The 19,036-nt window shown below is 32.8% G+C and overlaps 1 protein-coding gene across 1 annotated transcript; it reads left to right on the top strand.

Moving 5' to 3' along the window:
* Positions 1–12,275: 12,275 nt before the first annotated feature.
* LOC139501868 (SPRY domain-containing SOCS box protein 3-like) lies at positions 12,276–14,652 on the top strand. Its single transcript, XM_071291098.1, has one exon. The coding sequence runs from the start codon at positions 12,636–12,638 to the stop codon at positions 13,332–13,334; it is 699 nt and encodes a 232-aa protein (XP_071147199.1). The 5' UTR covers positions 12,276–12,635; the 3' UTR covers positions 13,335–14,652.
* Positions 14,653–19,036: the final 4,384 nt, after the last annotated feature.

The following is a 19,036-nucleotide window of genomic DNA, read 5'->3' as shown; positions in this document are numbered from 1 at the left end:
CTATACGCTAAAATTTTGTTATGATATTGATATTGATACTTTTCGAAACCATAATTATCCTTAACTGTCACATAAGTGCGGAGCTCTCCTTCTGATTTCTTGGTCAGTTGATCCTTCCAAAATTTGTATGCACGTCTCTTTCAATATTTTCCTGATGGTGTTATTTGAAATATTTTCCCCATCATTTAGATTTGCAAAACCAGGAAGAGTTTTAAAAATGTGTTGGAGAAGGAAGAGTTTTTAAAATGTGTTGGAGAAAGCTATACCATGAAGATTCATACTGAGAATATAGAGATTTGAATGCTGGTATGCATCTTGTAATAAAGGAAATTATTCTTATTTTTTAGTCTAAGCCAATAATTCAAAATAGACCTCACTAATTAAAGTACAGTCAGCGGAAACCGACCAAGTTAAGATAAAGCTGCACATTTTGTGTTTTTATTTGTGCCGACCAGAATGAATTTACAAAATTTACTGTGTAGTTTTTCACAAGTTAAATTTGAATACATTTTATCCATGCAAATTAGTTGGTTTCCATATCTAAATTTTGCTATCAAGGGATTGAATGAGCTCCAAATTTCACTTCCATATAGAGGAATAAGCTTAATAGCATGCTCAAAAACATGCATACAGTACTAGTTTTTAAGGATTTAGAGATAATTTCCTATTAATATTTACATGGTCTAGAGATTTTTCCAAATAGTTGGGAAGGTCATTGATGAAAATATTAAACAGGTTAGGACATATGTTATCTCCTTGTATAACTCCAAACTGTGTAGGGAAGAATATAATACAAATTGACAGCGATGCGACGAAAAGTTGAAGAAAAAAACATTGATTAAGCATAAGATTATCCAGCGGAATCAGATTAAAACTTAATATCTGCCTTGAAATATACAAACAGTCCATTGACAACACCGGATCGATCCGATGGAACTGCAAAATTTATTCGGCATTCAGTTGGTTTGACTGAGATTAAACATTCCTTAACAAATGAAAAGCAATATGTTCAGTAAAAATTCCATTAGATAAGGATTTCAATACAGAAATGAAGTCTTTGTATCGCACTATATATATATCTCTTTTAGTTTTGCTTCAATATTTGACAATAGTTCATAAATATAAAAAAAGATGTGGTATAATTGTCAATTAGACAACTCTGCAAAAGACAATTCTCCACTGGAGACCAAAATGACACAGAAATCAACAACTATAGGTCACCGGACGGTCTTCAACAATGAGCAAAGTACATACCGCATAGTCAGTTTAAAAGGCCCCCTAAATAACAATGTAAAATAAATTCAAACGAGAAAACTAACGACCTAATAAAGTTCATTTTTAATTCAGTTGGACACCCTTCTTGGACATAATCGCCACTGACTTTAAAATTGGAGGAACATCTTTTGAATGCTATAGTTAGTTCTTCTAAATTTATAATTTGGTTTTCACTTGTATAATTTAGATTTTTTACAGTACTTAATACATTGTACATCGGATAGTTTTAGAAATGTAAAAATTGTTGAACAATCCAACCCCCTTGTATATTTAAAAGGTGCCCTCCAATAATATATATGCAACACTATCGTGCAAAGCAGGTGCAACATATATACACCTGTTTCCTTGGGTTATAAGTTACAGGCAGGTTAAAATGTTAACATAGTAAGCACATTGTCTACAAGATAGCTCATGTTCAAAGCTAGCAAGATTCCTCTTTCATTCGGATACGATTTAATACATATTTGAAGCAAGTCTTATTTGCTTCTACCTATAGGATAATGCAGTCTTATAAATACGTTTTATACCAACACAATTAATTATTTGATACAAAAAAAGGTAATACAAATACGGATATCTGTTAGAATCGATGGTCATCCTTTATAAATTACGGTCATCCTTTACAAATTACGGTCATCTTTTTACCAATCACGGTCATCCTTGTTTTATGTTGCGGTCATCTTGAAAATATTTTACTTACGATTTACGGTCATCTTAGCGATTTTTTCAAATCCAATATACTGTTTCATACACATTTCTCGGTAGTAATATATGATTTCCGTGTGATTCTTTTATACATTTACATCGTTATAATGTATGCTTTGTAAAGAAAATGCTTTAGAAACACTTAAACAGACAATACAAATACTGACCTAAATTTTCATCCGACATCTTGGGATGACCGTGAATGCAGTTACGGTCATCAGCTTTACCCCAGTGTAAATAGCGTCCTGAATCGACAACGTTAAAAACGTATGAAAATCGTTCAGTGGACAAACTTGCAAGAATTTCATTTCTTTGAAAACGAAATCGTTTTGACCACGCAAATTGTCAAAAAGTATGTAGCTGTTTTGTAGAGCCAAAGTACAATTACGGAAAATCACTATTTAGCATGCAACAAATCTAATTTTTCAATAAATAACGTCGCAAATGACAGTGTATTTAAAAAAAAGCGACAAAATCCGACATTGGACATCTTGCAAGACATTTGCCAGAAGCCGTTGCATTTTTATGTGTAGAGTGAGTGCTGCAAAAATTTGATTTTGATATGGTATATCTATGTTCTTTTGTGAACATAATTTACACAAACGAAATTTCATATTATCTTATATTTCAAAACCTATAAGTTTTGATAACTTAATGATTTTCCGAAATCTGACCATAATGAACACTACTTGTTTTTGCAAAAAAAATATAAAAAAATAGCATTGGTCGTTACAGGAACGCATATTTAGCTACTTTATAGGTAAAGCATATCATTCATTCGAATTTTCGCGGATATAATACTGTTTTGAAGAACATAAACACCCCTCCTAAAGTTGTTATGTGTATAGTCTTCTACGTCTGACATGCATATTTTTGACGTTTTGTCAATATGTTGTCCTTATTTTAGACTATTATAAAATATGATAAAACAATTTGCACTTTTTTTCGGAACCAACCTTGTCATTGCAACTCGTACAAGTTTCTACACGAAACTTTATATATTGTCAAATCGTAATACATGGATGTGCATGTTGTTAGCATGCTTCAGTCTTAATTTTTCCCAGACCATTCGTTTTTTGAAAAAAGTTCAGTCTTGTTCTTTTCACATAGAATTATTTTCAAACTGCCACATACCAGAAAATGATTTTTATCGTCTTATCTCTCATAGCTGTACTCTCCAAAATGATACACGAAGTGTCGTTCTGTCTATCTGGTTATCCATACTCTCTTATTTATCCTTTGACATTGACATATTTGTAAGTATCGTTTCCATCAAGCCCACCCCCTTATCATGGTTCATTGACTTTGAATCTTTTTCATAGTAACAAGTTATTGTGTGTGTTTAAGTTTGTTTAAAGGGAACTACGTATTATAGGTCCATGGTATTTGGTATGCAGTTGTATTGTCATTGGCACATTTCATTTCCATGAAGATTTTGTAGCCATGTACCTTCATTTAGGGTTCATCGACTTTAAATCATTTGCAAAACTTGCAGGTTAAAGTATTGCTATTTTAATTTCAACATTTGCATTATCAAAAATACAAAAAGGCGAGACATATCTCTGTGATAACATAGATAAACTTGCTAGTGTAATGCCTCTTTCACTTAATAAAATAACCTTGTCAAACTCCGTATATGCAACCCCAGCATGTTTTGTACAGAAAAAATATATATTGTTAGATCCTAATCTGTAGACAAATTTTAACTCTTGCCCATCACCTATTTTTTCATCGCAACTTCTCAGATATGGTTCATTAAATCAATATAAATTTAAGTACATGTATATGGTTTAATCCTAATTATCCGACATGCGTGTAGGATGTATTTTCATCCGAGACCAAATAAAATAAAGCAATACACAGACAATACAAGAGTACACTCGCTTAAATGTCTCGCCTTCTTTACTAATCAAATTACAAAAATTAATGATCAGCAATATGATCTACGAATAGGTCTGCAAGGGAAAAATCGTCAGTAAACTCCTTGTTAGAGTTATTGCCCTTCATTGATTTCGAATTTTACTTTTTAAAAATCACTCGCCTACTTTTGCCGTTGTCTGTTTTCAGTGTAGGTCTGTTTGATCAATATGTTTCGCTTTTACCACAAAAGTCGCAGGCTCAATAAATTAATTAAATTTGTAAAATGTAAACTTTGTAACAGTTTTAAAACATTTTGGTTGGCCAAAAGATCTGAAACCTTATCACAAGGTAATAGTAAATTAGAAAATTATTTCAACCTTAAGACTGACTTTGTAAAGGAGGCTTATTTATCAAAGATTTTAGTATAAGAAGAGCTATATGTAAAATGAGAATAAGTGCTCATGATCTTATATATAGAATTGAGAAAGATAGATATAGTAAATAATACATAGAGAGAAATCAACGTCTATGTCATCACTGCTTATCACATGGATCAAATTCTATTGAAGATGAGACCCATTTTAGAGTAAATTGTCCATTAATATAATGAACAGAGGAAATTATTATTTGATAAAGTTTTCACTTTTTATACTAATTTAAAGAACTACCTAATGATAAGAAATATTTCTGGCTGTTCACAAATGAGCATTTACCAACTCTCATGTGCCTAGGAAATTACATTATTAAAGGTTTAGAAATAAGATCCAGATGTAAACAAAATATATGAAATAATATAAAAATTTTTGTTATAAGATTTAATATAATAGTAATATAAGACACATTGTGTGTTAGGCTCTGATCCTGTTCATAACGTTATAGTATGGTATTAGTTTTCTGTTTTGCTTTTTCCAATCATATTGTGTTGTAAAATGATGTCCTTTATGGATTCTTGATTAGATTAATAAAATTATTATCTTATCTTATCTTTTAATATTATATGTCTCTGGTAATGTTAACTGGCAGTCCATTTATAAGTAAAATACGGATAAACATGATTTCTTTTTTACCAAATTTACGTCTGGATACTATCTTATGATTCTAAAAAAAGCTTCTGTCCAAGTTTAGTAGAAATCCAGGATAATTTCAGAAAGTTATCAAAATTTTAAAACTTTTAACCACAGAGTGAATATTTGTGGACGCTGCCGCCGACGACAAAGAATGTTGGATTGACATGTCTCGATTTTGCGACAAAAATCGCAGGGTCAACAAAAAATGATCAGCGAGGCAATGTCTACAAGCGAGGCAATTTTACTGATATAGTTAGCAGAGGGTCAATATCTATAGATCTTTATTGACCTTAGATGGGACATTTTCTTTGCCCTCTTATGTGTTTAGAGTAAAAACTATAAAAGATAGAAAGAAGATAAACAGACAAAAGAAAGACACTACAAGATGGAAAAAAGGATGTTTTCACACGCATTTTATCGCCTACAATATGTGATCTAGTGTCTAATAGATAGTTTATTCTCATAAAACCATGCAAGTACAAAGGTTACAGAGAAGTTGAAAAATAATATACATATAAAACCAATTATGCATTTAAAATGCATAAAATTCAAAAATTTCAAAAATTTCGGATGAGATAACATATTAAAGAATATATATATATAGATTTTGATAGTCAAGTGTAATAGTTAAAATTGTATAAAGAAATACTTCCTATAAGTATAGGTATGGTATATAAATTATGGGTGTTAAGAAGGAGTGAGCTTACTATTAATACATCTTATAAAATTGCAGAGATTTCTAAGTGTCTTTGGTTTTTTTGAATTAAACAGTTTGTTTAATGCAATAGTGTTATGTCTTGGTATTAGTTCATTTGGGATGAATCTTCTTCTTTCATCTTGTAAAGCCGGGCAAACAAAAATATAGTGGTATTCGTCTCCGATATCACTTTTCGTACATATTGAACATTTTCTATCGCTTTTGTCAATGTTATACCATCTCCCCTTTTCTATTGGCAGTGAATGATTCGATGTTCGGAATTTACAAAGTGTATATATATCTCGGTCATTTATGATGTTGAAATAATTCTCAAATTCAAAATGTTCCTTAAAGAGCCTATACGTAATGCATTTTGATGTGCTCTGGATAGCTGAATTCCAACTTTGTTTAAACTGGTCAATTAATCTTAGTTTGATACTTTTTGGTAACCATTTGGTGAGGTCTGTATTTTGCACATAAAATAAATTTGAAAATCCGGCATTGTCCAATATATTTTTAATGTTCTTTATCCATAAAATATCATCATTGTGTGTGTGATATCGGGAATATACAAATTTGTATAAGATTGATGATAACTTATTTTCATCTATAAGCAGCCTGCACCAATATGTTATCATTCGACATTTAATGCTTATTTCCAATGGGTATCGTCCAGTTTCACCGTACACAATCATGCTTGGGGTAGATCTCTTGAGGTGTAGTAAATGCTTTAAAAATTTGAGATGAACTTGTTCAATAATGTCATTTTTTCCAAATCCCCATACTTCACATCCGTATAGAAGAATTGGTTTCACCAGTTTGTCAAATAACTCTAATTGGCATTCAATTGATAAATTACACTGCCTTCCTTTTTTAATAACGTTGTACATAGCTTTTGTTGCTTTTTCTGATAGTATTTTCTTTGCTGTGTTGAAGGATCCGGATCTTGTTAACAATAGTCCAAGGTAGTTAAATTCTTTCACTATTTCAATTTCATTTTCTTCATAAATGAAATTAATATTATTAGGCTGTCTTCCTTTAGAAAAAATTAAAACTTTAGTCTTAGATGTATTTACTTTAAGTTTCCAAGTATCACAATATTCACTGAAGCAATTTAATTGCATTTGAAGGTCTTCCTTTGTTTCTGACATTAGAACAGTATCATCGGCATATAATAAAATGAACAGCTTTAAATAGATATTGAGGCTAGTTTCAAGGGAGTTCGATATTGATGACAAACCTTTCACATTATGTGATAGCAAAAAATCAGTGAGGTCATTGATATATAGAGAGAATAATAGAGGGGAAAGATTTTCTCCTTGTCTAACTCCAGTATTACATGGGAAAAAATCAGATTTTTGATTATTGTATATAACTCTTGATTTTATATTGTTGTACATACTATGTATAACTGTATGCATTTTTCCATCAATGTGATTCAATGCCATCTTAAACCATAGGCCGTTTCTCCAAACTGTGTCGAACGCCTTAGCAAAATCAATAAAAACACAGAATAACTTTTTCTTTTGCGATCTAGCTAGGTCGAATAGGCTTTGTAATATAAATATGTTATCTGTTGTTGAATATTTTTTCCTAAAGCCACTTTGATTGTTATGTATTATTGAAAAGGTGTCGAAATATTTCGTTAATCGTTCATTTAGGATGGACGTAAACAGTTTTCCAAAACAGCTAAGAATAGTGATAGGTCTATAGTTTTGCGGGTCTTGTTGATTGCCTTTATTTTTGAATAAAGGGTGTATATTTCCAGATAACCAACTGTCTGGTATGATTCCTGTATCAAATATAAGATTGAATAACTTTACAAAGATATTAATGATTTCTGTTGAAGCAGACGTAGCTTTGAAGAATTCGTTTATAATCAGGTCATCGCCGCTTGCCTTGTTATTTTTCAAGTTTTTTATATTTCTTATTATTTCCTCGGGCGTAATCATTTCATTTAATAGATTATTTTCGACATTTCTTTCAATCTCTTCATAGTTAAGCTCTTGTTCTTCTTCTATGTTTTCTTGATTTAAATTTTTGAAGAAATCATAAAGTTTTTCAATTAAAATATTAGGTTGTGTCTTTCTAGAGCCTCCATTTAGAATTTTCCAGTATTCTTTTGAGTTCGTGGTTTTCATATTTTTCATATCATTTCGCACATTTTTCCTATACTTTTTTATGTTTCTGTTCATGGTATTTTTGTATAGTCTTTCACTGCGTTTTTTATTTTCCTGGTTTACAATGGATTTGTTAAATTTATATTTTCTTCTGTATTTTCTCGCATTTTTCCTAGCAATTTTACAATCTATGTTAAACCATGGTTTTTCATCTTGCGATCTTGTACTCTGAGGGGTATTTTCGTTCTTTGACTTGTTTTTTGAGGTTCCGAACGTTTTCTTCGCAGAAGTCACAAATATGTTCGTAATAGTTTCTACAGCTTTGTTTATAAAAATGTTTGAATCAGTAGGACAAGATTTGGTTTCTTCGAGATAACTTTGTAATTCAGAAATCTTTTCTCTGTCTAAATTTATAATAAAATCTTCTTTCTTGTTTATATCCCATTTTTTTATTTTCTCTCCGCTCATCGAGTTTATCGGCACTGATCCATATTCACATGTACATTTATTTATGTCGACATCTATATATATAGGGCTGTGGATATCGGAATATAAACAACTAAAATCTAAAACCTTCGAATTTGAGATAATGTTAATAAAATCTAGCGACCCTATGAAATAATCAACAACAGCAGCATTTTTGCTCGTCCGTTCCCCCGTCATATTTTCTCCTATGCGGCCGTTTATAATATACATATTTGTAAATTTACATAAATCAAGTAATAATTTCCCATAATTATTTTTTGTTTTATCTTTATTATTTCTTGCTATCGGTATGTTGTAGATTTCGAATTTGTAGGTGTCGTTTTCTGTGATTTCCGGTAAATTCAGAATATCAGAAATATCATTTCCATCAGTTGGGATAAAATCAGCATCAGTCGATGTTCTACTGTTGAAATCGCCATTTAAGCAAACATATTTGTATTTAGTTGAAAATTTTAGAATATCAGTTTCGATTTCGCGAAAGGCGTCGGGTGAACTATATTTAGTGTTTTCCGGTGGAATATAAACAGACCCAATGGCTATTTCAGCATCAAGTTTAGTATATGATGATGAGATTTCAAACCATATAACAAAATTACTATCACTCGAGAGGAACTTAATATGATCGCATAATTTTTCTTTATAAAGAACCATAAGTCCACCAGATTTTCTAAATGTCATATCGTGTCTGTTTTTCATTTTACTGATATAGCCAGGTACGAAAATTTCATCACAATTGTCAGTTTTACTTTCTTGAAGACATATTATATCATAACGATTAATTAATTCTATAAATTCAGGATATTGTAGTCGTTTCTTTATGCCACAGACATTTAAACTAAGAATATTTAATTTACAAACACTATTGTTAACAGACACACAATAACATCTTTTTTCATTTTCTTCAGCTACTCCTTCTTCGTGCCCCTATTCTTGTTCTGACCCATGTCTTGCTCGTTTTTGTGATTTCCTGTTGTCTGTTGGTGGTGTTCCTGAGAGGGAAGTCGACTGTTCGGTTTTTTGTTCACCAGGTGATTGTTTCTTAATTTCCGGTTTATAAATATTTCCCTCGATAAACAGCTTATCTTTTATCATGTATGCTCTTTTTCCTTTTTTCTTTGCCTCTTTCATCACGGGGTACAATTTTTTTCTTCTCTCTTCAATCTCTCTTGGGAACTGAGTATTTATGCCAAAGTTTGGTTTATTTTTTAGTTTTGGTCCGGAATATAATACGGATTGCAGATCTTCATAAAAAATAAAGCTCGCCACAATAGGTCTGTGCCTGCCATTGTTATCTTTTTGTCCAAATCGATGAACGGTTCCAAGTTGAATTTCTTTTCTAATATCGAGTTCTTCCCTTATAAATTTATGCAGCACTTGTTTGGTGTTTTCTTCAGCAGACTCTTCGAGACCTGTAAATACCAAATTATTCCTCATAGACCTGCATTGCAGATCTAGTATTTTCTCTTTTAATTCTGTTGTATTTTTTTCAGCATCTCTTATATCCAATACATCTTTCTGCAACTGTCTAATTTTGTTATCTTGAGCAGAATTTTCACCACGTAATTCTTCATACTTGTTACTTATAAAATTGGCATTATTCTCCAGGTCAGCGGTTTTCGTTTTTAGTTCGATAATGTCACTTTTCATTGTATCGACTTTCCTAGTTAACTGACCTAGCGCTGTTTCGATGTTTTCTATTCGGTCAGTTCGGGCTTCGATCACGGTTAATCGGCTATCTATTTTTGTTAATAGCTCAAACAGTTCATTGGTTAGATCGGGCGCTTCTGACATTTTAGTATTTATTCTTATTTTCACTCAAGTTTAATATATATTGAATAGTCAATAGAGAGGAAATCTAAATTTTAAAAAGTTATTCCTACGTCGCTAAGACGTTACCATATGTGAATATGCACATAGACCTAGGTGAGCGACACAGGCTTTAAAGGACCTCGGTGCATTTATACTAATCATGCTCGGACACCTTACTTTTAAAGTATGGCATATGCGATATGTACCCCATATTTCCTGGACCAGTTTAAAATTCCCAGATATATCGCATCTTTTGTTAAAAACGCGAACTTTTGTCATCAACAAAGCTATTATTTGAAGTAGTATGGACTTATAAAGTTTTGAGATCTCAAAGTTTAAAATATCAGTTTTAACAGGTTGTGAGAAACAAGTCTGTTGTCAGTAACACAAATCACACACTTATAACAGTTGGTTTGTTTTCGGCACTGTGTGATTTTTAAGTTTGATAAATATAACGTTAATGTTATCACCTTTGTTCTATTATACAACAAAGACCAGGTGCCCCTTTAATTGGTAACGGACAATACCTTCATTATTGATTCTCTTTTCGGTAACGGTAAACTGTATCGATCGCACGTGTTACGTTCAGGTCACGCCTGTTTACCATATTTAGCACTCTACCTGGATCTTTTGTCCCGTTAGCGGCACGCGACCAGATGACATCTGTTATATTGTCAACAAAACAGGTGAAAATGACATGAAAGAAAAAGTGTTGGAAATATCTGCATATGTTAATGACAAGTTACAAAAGCATTTATTCATTTTGTTGTGTTTAATATTTAATCCACTTTAAATACCATTTATCAACCTTTCTTGCCCGTGTAATATTGTAATCAGACAGTTTATACCCGCATGCCAGCTAACACACTATACCACTCGCAGGGATTTAGCTTTTTTTATTATTAATATTTACATCCGTATGCAATGACATATGCTTGATATTTTCATGGTTTCCAAAATGAAAAAAAACCCCATTTCCATGAACACTATTTTTATTTTATTTTAAATGTTTGAAATATCAGACATCGGAAAAATTATTTTGATTTCCCGAAAATCCGGAAAAATTATTTTGATTTCCCGAAAATCCTACATCACACTGGTTGAAAATATTTGAAAATAGTTATATAAAGTGTAATTTTAGGTAAAAAATTTGAATTATTGTGATGTATTTCTAATCACGGTAATATTATTCATATAATTTAAACTTTACCAATGTACAGAAGGAGGTTTCTATATATATTAGCCCGAGATCCTTGCTCGCTATTCGACGCGAAGCACTTATTAGGCAATGATGCTGGATTGGCTTTCTATAGGAGGTGGTCACTGTGGTCAAGAGGTTGAGGCTATTTCAGTTTCTTCACTTCGGATTGGGTCATTATTCCTGTGGGTAGACTCTTACAGATAGAAGCAGATGCAAAGCTTAGAGGTGATATTTTTCGAGTCGCATTGAATGCAATATCGATTCAAACAAACTGCACTCATTTATACGAGAAGGACTAAATATTCATATTTTGATTAATTTCTCATGTTTATCAGACGTGTGTGACAGAGACACATGAAATCGGGTATTTTTAGCATTATGTTTAAATATGAATAAACGCTTATCGGATTACGACAAATCACTTAACCCCCTACCCTTTTCCAGAAAACCACATCTGGTGTATGTCTTCTCTCACGCTGGGTAGAATTAATAAGATAAAGTAGACACTTCCTGTCATACCCGACATTATCTAATCAGCGACAATAGCTGTTTACATTTTTTCTTTATACATTTTTTTCTTCTGTGAACGTTTAATAAAAGTCATATTTTTCTTCTTTCCATAATAAATATTCAATATAAAGTTTTTATAAATGAAAAGATTATGACCATAATTTTGCTATCCTAATAAGTCAATGTTTTCATTCTAAACGTATTTGTAACAATCAATTTTAAAGACTAGCTCACAGGATAAAAATGAGATTTCATAACTTCTTTTACATTATGCGAAATTAAAGTTAAATTTTCCCATGATATGTTTATTTATGTATGTTTTTAATTCATCACACTTTCCTCTTTTGCTTCCTTTTTTCCTAATTGCAGTGTTTTAATTTTTTTATCAATCAATTCATATTATTTATTTTCATATTTCTAATTAATTCATGGCGAGATATGAATATAATAAAGCGTGTTACAAATCATAAAAGTTAGGGGAAATCAAACAGCTGTTAACGATCAATAGCCCACCCTTTGTCTCGGTAGACCAATCACGGGGATCGATTGACGGGGCCACCGCACGTGGCCGTCGCGAGAGTTTGTTTGTATTAAGATTATTAAACCAGGGGATGATAACGGCATTATTGAATGGTAGCGAATATTTTCTTTGTGTTCACATAGACATGTGATACTCGGAGAAAATAACGGTCGATGACAACTGTCGCTGTTATAAGAGGGATTTGACAGTTCAAATTTAAAACATTCGATTTCGATATCTGGACGGTTTAAGATCATTATATGCTACTGGAACGTTTTGTAACCAATATTTACCATAAATATTGAGATTTATTGGGATAGAGATTTTATGATTATGAGTGTATTGATTTAACGTGACGTTAGCATTACAAGTATTGATCCGGAGGATGGTTTGCACTCGACATCAGATCATCCAAGATGGATGCGAGGAACAATGGACCTGGAACAAAAAGGATAAGTCGCACGAAGTCAAGGTACAAGGAAAAAGATACTTAACTGCACACTTCCATCCAAACTGGTCTAATGGTACGGCGGGTGTCCGAGGCAGTGTACCACTGAATTATGGACGACATTACTGGGAAATCAAAGTATCCCAGAGAATCTTCGGAACCAGTATGATGTTTGGAATAGGAACGAGGAGTGCTAGATTACATGTAGATTCATTTGTTAATATGTTAGGAGAAGATGAACACAGTTGGGGACTTTCGCATAAAGGACTTCTTTGGCATAACGGACAGTGTAAAGAATTCACGAAACCTTTCACAGAAAACCAAGCTACTACTTTGGGAATGCTTTTTGATTGGTTCGAAGGAACTTTAACATATTTCAAGGACGGTGTGAGTCTTGGTGTTGGTTTTTCAGGACTGAACAATATTGACGAGGACTTATTTCCTTTAGTTTCGTCAACTGCGGCCAAAACAGAGATGACATTAGGAATTCGTCGTCGAGCGTACTTGAGTTTACAGGACCGATGCCGTGCTACGATTCTGTCCAGTGTAAAGAGACAAAACGAAATTGACATTCTCCCTCTACCAAAAACAATCAAAAGATTCTTGAAAAATTATAACAACAGTACATGTAGGTAACAAAATGTAGCATAATTTTGTTTAATATAAAGCTTTATAATTTTTGATTATTTCAAGAGAGGAAAAACTACTTTTTGACGGTTATTTTTTTATTTTCGATGCAATTAGCAAATTTCAGAAAAAAAATCAGTTTGCATATTTTTTCAAATTTCATTTTCAAATTTGAATACAATTTTAATTTCATCCAGTTTAATTGTTCATATTATTCATAATTTAAAAGCAGTCACGGTATTAAACAACACAGCGACAAGTCCGTTATAAACTATTGATTAACGACAGTAACCTTGCCAGCTGCTGCATAATTCATGCACATACAGTAATAAAAATATTTGACTTCTTTGTTTGGGAATAGCATAGATTCCTCGTAGAAATGTCCATTTTTAATGTGTGGAAAAGATGTTTGTACATTTAACTTATTTAATTTTAATTTATTTAATTTATTTTAATTTATATTATTGAATACGAAATATGATTCATATTTCAACTTGGATGAGTTAATCTAGTCATTGTGATAACTTATTTAATAAGAACGAGTGTGGAGTGCGCGCGTGTGTATGTGTGAGTGTGTTTTCTGAGAAAAGATATAGTGAATGTATGCTCGATAGAACGTATTTATAAATGGAAAGAAAGTAATTGTGAATGGAAAGAATGTAAATTATGAATGGAAAGATATGTGACATAGTATGATTGAGTTTTGAAGATGAGAACAAATGTTGATGAATAAAAGCGCTGAATGGAAAGAAAATTGAGAGATTGTTTGATTGATTTTATTTATCATTGAACGGATCTACAGAAATCCTATTGTAATATAACTTGTATAATTATTTTGTGTGATGTTCTAGAATCTCGGGCTGGGACCCAGTGCAATACGAACAAATTCATTCTTCATTGTGTTATAAGGTTTTCAACATGATCTCATGAGTAGGTTATGTATATATTTCTAGATTATTTATTGTTGTCATGGAAATCATGTTGTATTTCAGTGATACATGTATCCTACATTTTTGGTTTTCAAAGTATTTCCCTCTGTGATATTGTTTTCATTTCTTTGTATTCAAACATCCATTTTTTTTCTAGATTTCGTTTTCCTCCAAGTTTTGGTTAATTTTAAAGCAAGGTCAAACGGAAATATAAAGAACATATACTTGAGGTTGTCATTTCCTTTTTCTTCGATGAAAAACGGGTGATTTTTGTATTTTCGATAAAAGGAAAAAGTAGTTGGTTATGAACGATTGTTGAAACCTTAACATTAAAATGTATTTTGCTATATTTATAAGATTTTGTGTACTTATTATGTTGTAATACAATATGAAACTTATTACTGCTGTTTGTTGTTTTTCACGAATAGCGTTCATTGCTGTAAATGAACGTACATCTAGTACATGTAGTAAACTACTCTTTTTGGAATAAGTTTAGCAATTCGTGGATCCAAATGGGGGAGTTTTTGGAATGGGAACGACTTCTTCCTCAAATTTTCTCTTTCCAAATATCTGGTTTAAATCCTTATTAAAATTTGCCTTTTCCACCCTGAATCTTATACAAAATTATGCATTGGTTGGCAATGACATCTTCCACCCAATATCATAAAACAAAGGTGAATTATAGTGCAAAAAATATTTACAAGAATCAGATCGTTAACAGTGTTGGCCGAGAGCTTGACATCTGGTATAGGAACCTATATTATTGAAGACATTGTGTTGATTAAAGGTTTATTGTGGTTATTGTGTTGTCAGGTTAACCTCTTCTCCTTTTATTCACAAAAAATGTAATTCTTATTTGTGTGTTTTCAAAAATGAGTCATAAGACGTGGCCACAAGGATTTCAACGAACCCTTTGTTCTGCCATCGGACAAGCTCAGTTTGCAGATTTTGTCTCTTATAGTATGAATTTGTTCATCCAACTTGTACTACCAAATCCTTGGTATAGGTAAATTGTTTAATGTATTGACCAGACCAGATATATCTATATTATAGCGAAACTTCAGCTTACAACAACTGGGAGTGTTTTACGACCTTGGCTGGATATACAGCCCTCGCGCGGTCGGTCTTCAGCTTATACAGTGATTTAACATAAGAGTTCTTCCACTACTTGTTGAGGGATAGACACCACACATATCCGTTCTGCAACACCTAGGTCCATAGTGTTTTTTTTTAAATGATACAAATATTGGAACTACTTCAACTAAGCACGTTGGTTAACTTATGGTATTAGGTTAACAAATTGCCCATGCTTATATTGTTCAATGATCGTACAAAGATTTTTTTAAACTAAAGCATTGCATGTTGTGTTGAAACGGAGGTTTCGATCAAACAATTTAACAGACTGCAGGCCCCTTTTCAAGTTTTGGAAACTTTTAACTCAAAGTATGCAGAAAAATACAGAAAAACGGAAATACAAAAAAAAAATAAAAAATTTTAAGAAACTGTATATAAACAAATACAAACGAGCAATTTAATGGCCTTGTGATTTTTTTTTCAAAATAATGGTCGAAAAACAAATATAATATACATCAACACACGACAATCATGTAGTGGACTACAGGCACATACAGAATGTGGCGGGGTTATTGCTGGCGCCAAACTCGCCAAAACAAAAAAAGTTGACAAAGGCTTGACTCATCATGCAAATCAATACAAAGTAACAAAACATATATGTAAAAAAATACGTGGCAGGGTATTTATACATTCCCACAACAAAAAGACACTTATAGTACAGATCCGATAGTATATACGCAGTACTTGCTGACTTCTCATTCAAAGCCAACAACAACTTATAAAAACATCCTGTATCTAACGCAGGCACTTGTCTCAGAAAAAATATTTCATGTTTTTATTAATAAAATCTAGAGAGTGACCAATCTAATTAAAAACCGATCTCTCATCGCTCCTGTTTCTGATATGTCGCGTGGGAGATCTAACGAAACCGGCTTTGAGGTCACATGTGAGTGAACTAAAAGTCATGAATTTATAAAGATATGCAAATGAGTTGACGACCTATTAATAAGCCAATCAAAAAAGTTTATGAATTATTTTGACTGACGATTTCGTCGTAAATAAAATGAGTTACATCCCTTTGCCTTACGTTAAACTTCCAAGATCGTGGAAGACTCAATTTCATTGGTCGAAAAAGACACACCTACGAGGTCACTCACATGTGACCTCAAAGCGGGTTTCGTTAGATCTCCCACGCGACATATCAGACACAGGAGCGGTGAGAGATCGGTTTTTTAATTAGATTGGAGAGTGACACACGGCATGCTAGTTTAAAATTCTGTTTCACTCCGGAATGTTCCCTGTCAGCCTTGCAATTCGCAGGGAGTCTCACAATCGGCCCTGCAGGTCACAAGAACCCTCCCAATCAGCCATACAGGTTATCGTTAGCCTCACAATCACTGAGCCATCCAGGTCACATGGAGGGCAACTAGTAAGCCCTAAAGGTCGCCGGGAGTCTCAGTCAGCTCCAGAGGCCATCGGCAGTGTCCAAGTCAGTTCTTCGGGTCGTCGGATTGTCTGTTAGACTTGCAGAGTTCATACTTGTATAGTCCGAGATTTCTATACCAACCTCTTCTCCTTCAACGGGTCTTTCGACGATTATAATGATAAATACATTCTCTGTAATGATAAATACATTCTCATCATGACAATCGTTGAAACATAAAGTTCTTACGTGATATACCAGTCATATGTTTCGTTGTAAGCTAGGAAAACACCCATTAAGTATAAAAACACTGCCATGAACTGATGATACCTAAAAAGAAAATATTGGACAACGAACAAAACAGAAAGATATTGGACAACGAACAACATTCTAGACCCCCATACTATACTTACGGAAAGCTTTCAAAACAACGATTGCAATTACTTACAAGGCGTTTCCCTTGAAGGAAAAGAAATGTTCAACCACAATAGTACGAGTAGTAATCAGTTATACTTATTATTCTATTAATATTAATGACTTGGATATATCTTTTATTTTCCGAAACACTTTTATATCGGTTCAAGCTCTATTTTGAAAACACCAGTTTTGATATAATCATGTATCATTCGAGTCATATGTATATCTATATACATGTATGTATACTATTTTGTATATTTTTGTGTTCTTGTGTTGTCATTAATTTATCAACTTGTTTGCATTTTCATTTTTTATGTTTTATAATTGAAGAAGTCAAATGTTTTGAATATATTGTATATAAACATTATCGATTTGATCTGAGTTTGCTGCACCCTGTGAAGTCAGCTACTCATGCAAGCGAGGCGGCATCGAGTGATATTCTTTCGCACAGTACTTCAGTAGTGACTTATTTTCAAGCAGTGGGTTATAAGGTTAATCTCCCCTCTTTTAATAATGTGTAAGCAAAACCTTACTTAAGGCTTCACGCATGCGGTTAAATCATATTTCTGTAGGGGTAATCAATAGGTTGATCGTTGCTATCATTCTGTTAATAGTATAAAAAGAGTCTGAAGTTGGTATTCTTTTATCTAATGTTGAACTCTACTCAATCTTATGTATTTGCATGTTGACACCACAGCTAAAGTCCGTCACAGTGTTGCCTTAACCCTAACTGACTGCCATGGCTCATAACAGCAACAATACCGTGACCACCAACACATTCCGTTACATTCTTTCTCCCTCTACAAAACGGACATGGCTCATAACAGCAACAATACCGTGACCACCAACACATTCCGTTACGTTCTTTCTCCCTCTGCAAAACTGTTATTGAGAATAACGTGTAATAAATTGATATTGTGATAACAGTCACAGCTACTCATTGACAATTTATTAAAGACACAAACATTACGTTGGCGGTTAGGAAATCGTTTCCAAGCGAATCTGCGAAGGTTTTCTTTGATCATTGTCAATACAACCATCGAAGTATTATATTGACTATAATACTTCCATGGTACAACACAATCGCACTTTTCATTATTTTTACCTGTTTTTTTCGACAATAGTACTTGAACAAGTTATAACTTGCAAAACTGTTTGAGGAAAAGCGGACGCGTTTGTGGTTACGACAATTCTGGAACATAGTTGACAGTCATCAGTGAAACATATTCCATAACAGTTTACCCATCGGTTAAGGTGTCTGTGCAATTTTCGAAGGAATGATGTCAACTTCACCATTTGGAACTCTTGATCCAATAGCTTCTTTGTAAGAAGCAACCCTCTACTAAGAAAACCATGCGGCGCTGCCGGAATGTTGCTACATAAACACAGAAAGTTCACAATTGGGAAACTGAAATCATCATCTCTTTTTTCGTAAAGTTTTTTCGTCAACCGACCCTCATTGTCAAATTCAAGATGTAAATAAAAATATGAGAAAGACTTAATTGTATCTTTTATATATATATACTTTATCATAAAGTTTGATGGAAATTGGAATGGATGCGTTCATCATAGTCACCAAACTTTGAATTATTTATAGAGAGGAAATCATCTTTAAAGGATTATGCCATTCAGAACTACTCGGCATGTCTAGTTGCACAAAGAGAGAACTAGCGTAGCGAGATGACCGAGTAGTTACGATTGGGATTATGCTAGCCTTTTATTATTTTCCAGTAAGAATTTCAGGTATGAAGCTGTCTGAAATTGCTGAGAAATTTCTTGATTTCAGTAAACAAGTACAATAAAATAAAAGGGTGCACTGTATCACTAGTACGAACTGGTCAACTCAACTCCATATTCCGTGGCTTGCT

The sequence above is a fragment of the Mytilus edulis genome, chromosome 1 (assembly GCF_963676685.1).
Source record: "Mytilus edulis chromosome 1, xbMytEdul2.2, whole genome shotgun sequence".
NCBI lineage: Eukaryota > Metazoa > Mollusca > Bivalvia > Mytilida > Mytilidae > Mytilus > Mytilus edulis.
This window is presented reverse-complemented; position numbering and strand designations above follow the sequence as displayed.